The sequence below is a fragment of the Sparus aurata genome, chromosome 22 (genome assembly GCF_900880675.1).
Source record: "Sparus aurata chromosome 22, fSpaAur1.1, whole genome shotgun sequence".
Classification (NCBI taxonomy): domain Eukaryota; kingdom Metazoa; phylum Chordata; class Actinopteri; order Spariformes; family Sparidae; genus Sparus; species Sparus aurata.
Window position 1 is genome coordinate 11,054,167 of NC_044208.1, and position 6,026 is coordinate 11,060,192.

At 38.3% G+C, this 6,026-nt stretch overlaps 1 protein-coding gene across 2 annotated transcripts in view; it reads right to left on the reverse strand.

Moving 5' to 3' along the window:
- selenol (selenoprotein L) overlaps positions 1–6,026 on the reverse strand; it is a 9,335-nt gene extending 3,309 nt beyond the window's left edge. The window contains exons 1-4 of one of the 2 annotated variants that reach the window (XM_030405742.1): positions 5,831–6,026; positions 4,997–5,075; positions 4,812–4,865; positions 4,317–4,362 (exon numbers count right to left, since the gene is read on the reverse strand). In XM_030405742.1, coding sequence (XP_030261602.1) covers positions 4,317–4,362; positions 4,812–4,865; positions 4,997–5,075; positions 5,831–5,936 — 285 coding nt within the window. In that variant the 5' untranslated portion in view covers positions 5,937–6,026. Of the gene's footprint in view, positions 1–2,984; positions 3,592–4,316; positions 4,363–4,811; positions 4,866–4,996; positions 5,076–5,830 lie in introns of those variants that run through there. The other variant, XM_030405743.1, reaches the window with a different exon arrangement.

The window sequence follows — 6,026 nt, forward strand, 5'->3', positions numbered from 1 at the left end:
CTATATATACACATATATATATATATATATATATATATATAACCAGTATGTTGACAATGTTTGTGCATTTTTTTTCCTATGCAGGAGCGTTGTCAAACTGAGACAGTGTTTCCATTTTAGTTTTCTGCCAGAAAATGATCTTACATTTTTAAAGGAAAACTTGCAAATTCTTTTTAACATGAAATGCGTTATTTTACTCCGGAAGATCGTGAATTGGGTACCGATTACATCCACAATCTTGGATGTTAAAAAAAATCTGCGAATTAAAATAAAATAAAATGATTGCCTTATTGAATTTAGCAGGCTATTGTTGTCCATGGATTTGATAAAATTGTGGAGATCTCCCAACCCCAATATAATCACATATGGGGGTAGACAACTGGCCATGACTGACTTTTTGACTTGGACTCCTGACGCAGAGAAAGCTTTTACTGACTTAAAACAAGCTTTTTCGAGTTCCCCTTGCCTATAGCTACCACACACTCCCACAATTTGAAATTTTTTGTTTTTTCTGAATGTAATGGGTTTTATGACAGAAAATTCTAACCCAGTCACATGGTGACAAACGACCTGTAGGATACTATTCAAAAAAGATGTCCACAACAGATAAGGTATGGTTGCATGCCTCAAGGCTGTAGCAGCTGCTACTGAAGCAATTCTGGCCACAGTTGACATTTTTGCTATGTGCCATTTTAATGTACATGTCCCACATGCTATTAAGTCTTTATTTACAGGAAGCCCGCCCACCTTAACCCAGCTAAACTGCTACACTAGCAAAATGTGTTTGCTGACAATGACTCATGTAACTTTATAAAAAAGTACTGTTCTTCAACCCATAAATTTTGCTCCTGACAGCTCAAGATGGAGAATCACACCCCTGTCTGAAAGTGGTCGTCATGGTGTCAAAACCAACAGATGCACTCTTTGACACTTCCCTCATTAACCTTAACTCTGTTTTTCTTTTAGATAATTCTGCTGTGAGAAATCCAACAGATGGATCCCCTTGAGTGTCATATGAAATTTACTAGTTGACAGTACTAATATTCCAAATAACCTGTCTGCTCTGGCAGCATTTTTTATCTTTTCCATTTTTAGGACGGGGAATACATATCACAGTACATACGGACTCTCAGTATGCATTTAAAATGTCATGATTTCACACATTATAGGAAATCAAGTTTCTTACTTCTACAGGAAGATCTACTGATCCTACAAGTCAAATCATTAACCTTTTGTCTGCATTACTTCTACCTATGCTAATGTAAAGTTCATACAAGTGCTAATGACCCAGTGTCACTGGAAAATGCAGCTGCTAAGACAGCTCATCGGAATCAAAGTCAAAATACTGTATTAATCCCCAAGAAAACATTTTTTTTGTTTTCAGGTACTCCGTGCAAAGTAAAATAGAAATACAGCATGAGTGGAAACAAGTGCTAAGATAAAGATATAAATAAAACAGTAAAATACACTATAAAATGAAATTAGATAAAATATACAATAAAATGATATATTAATAAAGTAGACAATCTGGGAATATATACAATGAAATGGTTAGCGTTTATAAATGAAAATGAGAATAAGTAATTAAAATTTGTTTGTCCGTTTCTATAAATAGCCATATGAGTCCGATCATCAAGGCAAGGAATGGTACAGTTTTAATGACCACAGGCAAGCATGACTTCCTGCTACTTTTTCACCAGTGTCCCCACTCTACAAATGCTTTTATCTGTCCCTTAATAAAGTCTATCTGCTTCAAACAGAAGCTGATGATGTAGAAAAAATTCTATGGAAATAGGAAAAAGTTTATTGAACTCCCACCTGACCTCTGGGTTGGTGTAAACGGCCTCCCAGTACTGCCAAAAGCCATACTTCCCTTCTTTGCAAAGTTTGACACATGGTCTTGACCATGTATCAAAAGGGAGGACGTAGAATATTGTAAATAGATTATGGCATACGGCAGGATTTTTCAACTTTTTGTTAAAAACTTTGTTAAAAATTGTGTGATTTGTTAAACTTAAAATGTCGTCAGAGGCATAGCCTCTGTCAGCCCATCCTAAACATTAAGATATTTTTTGAGCATTAAATAATGGATTTTATTCAACTCACTCCATGTAATAGGTCTAAATGTTGTCACATTATTGTGAAAAACATTTTCTCAAAAGGGATTGAATGCTTTCCATGTAAATATGTAACAGCGATCTAAATTGCTAAATAATTGCTGAGGGAAATAATTCCCCATAGGTCTCTCCCCTAAAAAATAAATAAATAAATAAATAAGAATAAATAATTAACAAGTAATAATGGATCACACTTACAAATAAATAATAATAGTAATGAGTGATAATAAAACATGATAAATAAATGTAGATAATTTTATTCAAAACAACTCAAAAAAAAAAATAAATAAATAAAAAACCTGCACATAAACCTAAAATCACATTGTGATAGCTAGTGGAGGTGCAGTGGAACCCGCTAACTAGACCTTAAAAACAAAGTTGACTGAATTGATAGCAGAAACAGATATGTCATGGATTAGTTTTTTACCTTGCATTGATTTTTATGAGAGGCTGCCTACATAAAATGACGAGACTGTGTCCTTACGAGATAATCACTGGCTGTCCTTTGAAAATAATTAACACCCCGTTTCCCCAAAACATTTTAACCATTTCAACCCCCTGCTGATAGTTTAAGCTAGTGTTGTGCATTTAACCATATTTCTTTGAAGCTAATCTTCCATGAGGTGAAAAGCGGTCCTTCTGGAGCCTACGTTGGTGCAAACTCCACAATATCCAGCCTGGAGACTAGACAGTGATAAAAGAACCTGAGGAGGAAGCACTGGAGTCAACCACGGTGGACAGGACCACATCAGATGCTGCTAACAATGCCCACTGCTGTCCGGATAGCTGAGAGGGACACCTGGATATATGCATCCTAGTGCAAGCCTTTTCCGAGCCATGCCACTGAAGGAAGGACAACGACCTAACCTGCGGAGTGCTGAGAGAGGACGCCGTTGGACGATTATGACTGTGGTCTTCATCCTTGTTTTTGGTCACCACAATGGCCATAACCCAATCCTGTTTTTCAACGGAACAAAGTTTCAAACCACCAACTGATTCACCTGCAGTCATCAATCACACTAATATCATCCATACTGATACTCATACACCCCATCTCTTATAAAAGGGTAAAAATGGACTGTCTACGAGAGCAGAAGAAGACACAGAAGAACCGATGCATGATCAAACAATCCTGAAAGGACATAAACTAAAACTTGCCACAGAGCAGGTGATCAGGAGAAAAAGAGAACTGTTTGAAAAAGAAAATAAGTGGAAACCCAGCGTTTTTGATGCTGATGAACTCTTTGATGGAACGGGCTCCAGGAAACCCATATGATGATTTAAATGATGAGTTGATATAATTCTGTTCTTTAATACTAACTGTTTGAATGAATTTTTTTTGTGTGTTTGTATTTTTGTTATTCACAGTAGAAACTGATAGCTGTAAACATTTCGAAGCTGTTAAAAATTTCTTTTCCTATTTTTGAAACTTTCAATGTAATTTCTCAAAATGTTGTGTTGACACTTTTGTGTCAAAAGGGAGGAATGTGAGAAAATTACATAGGCTTCCTTTTGTTATCAATGTACTGTAAGGACAAGAGGGGGAAGAGAGACTGTCACACTGCCTGAGGTGTCACAAGAGCCACAGGTGGGGGCACATCCCCACATGGAAAGATACACAAGTTTAGATAAGATAACATTTGCTGTCCCATCTGTTACATCAAAGGGTCACTGTCCTGGGAAGACAGGATACACTCAAATATCAAAGAGTCATTATTCTGTAAAGAAGATGTTTTATGACTGTTGTAAATGAAGGTAACCTCCTCTCTGTTCTGTACTTAAGGGATAACAATTTAGAGTTTGTCAGAGAACGCGTTTACGCCTTCTACTCCACGCTGCGTGTTATTAAATGACATCTGATTCATACGCTGAAGTCTGAAGTTCTTCGGAGACTTAGCAACTCTCTACCTCACAAAGGAGAATTTCCACTACAATACACAGTGCAGAAACAAGTGATACAGACACCGTTCACCCTGTTACGAGACACTGCACCAAAAATGTGATTCTGAAGCTGTTACTAAATGGTAAAGTTACGTTACCTTTAAAATGATGCAAACATTAAAGCAATACCACATGTATGCCCATGAATGTGTTTGTTCACCGCGTGAGAACTCCAGACTTGAATTTCAGCCATCCTATGCAACATCGAAGTCAAAATAGAAAGGGCGAAAGAGACGACGAGGCTTCACAGATACAGACCTCCAGCTGCAGAAGTTCGTCCACCTGCTCTCTCACCGCTGCACGGCTGCAAAAACACAAAAGTAGCGTGATAAAGACGTGTCAACACCGAGCTCTCTTTTCCATTAATAACTAACAAGACAGCGATCGGACACAGTAACCGTACCCCTTGCCTCCATCAGCGGATGAATAGACGGAGGGTTATAATACCTGCATTCTCATATTTTTCCTTGGTTTCATACAGATACTTTTTTCCTCAATGTTTGGCCTTGATTAATGTCAAATTCCCCCCTCTACTCAGCATCGACAGGATTAAAAGCAAGCATCGTGAAGCAGCTTTTATTTTTTCTGCTCTCCACCTGTGGAATAAGTTTCCTTATTGCCTGAGGTCAGCTAATACCGTCCGCCCAATTAAATCAAGGCTAGTATTGACTCATCTATCATGTTTTATAACAAGCATCAAATTTAGGTCAATCGTTGCCGGTGTGTGAATGAGGAAGAACATCTGATGCTTACTGATAAAACTTCTGCCAAACAGCTTCTGCTTCGCTCTTCTTCTTCACTCCGAGGCTGCGCGACAGTAAAAAAGAACATGATTACTTCACTGTATAAAAAAACAAAACAGCAAAGCTTGTTTCACTTGATTTCCTTTGCCAGCGACACACAGCTGGATGAATCTGTGAATACTGAGATCACCTCACCTTTTGAATAACTGCGCTCCGGCTGTCATCAAACCGTACAAAGTGGTGATCTTGTACGGGACAAACCTCTCCAGGGACTCTGTTTGAGAACAAAGGACCATAGTTATTTATTCAGGCTGATTTGTGCAATGTCATTGGCAATGAGCATGACAGAGATTACATTACACCACATTCGCCAGGGGGGGACTTAAAATCCAGTGATTTGATCACACTGATCTGCTTAACAACTCACAAGAGGCATGTGTGACACCACAATTATGAAATAATCAAAAGGAGCATTGTATTTTATTCATATTAGATGGTAATGTGACAAAAGTTACCACAGCCTCACTGATGAAAATTGAGAGTATTTTATTTTATCTACTTCCGTTAGATTTGAAGTCTTTCTTGAAAACGCAACCACGGACTTCATTTAAAATCCACGCATTTTTATGATGTATGCTTACTGGAAACAATTTATAAGCTATAAAACGAGAATAAACATTAGCACCACATACATCTGATCGCTTCTTCAATTCGGCGTACATTTAATCTGCTGGGGAGCACTAAATGTCGTCGTACTGATGTAATAATGTTGTCTTTTATAATTGTGTCTGGTGTTTCTCCTTACCATCTCCTCTCGTATAACGTGCAGTATTTTAAGCGCATAATAAGTGTTTTTGTGTATCTTCTCAATGCCGAATTACTTAAAAGACCAAAACAATTCATTCTCGTTAAATAAAACATTTTTTCTACGTGGTGTCTACTTCTCTGTGCACCAAAACACATTAAAACCTTCAAATTTCCAACGTGGTCCGTCACGCGAAATGCATCCTTCCTCTGAATCAGTCCTACCTGCTGCTTCCTGCTTGGCTTTCTCTAGAAGGACTTTGCCCAAGTTGACCAGCAGACTCAGACTGCTTGTCAGAGTCTCCTCTGACACAGTCACGTCCTCAGCCATGGCCACCTGCCGCCACCTTCTCCCACCTGTAGCGCTCGCGACTGACAGTGAAGAGGCACCCACGAGACGAGAGCCTAAAAGCAGCCGGAC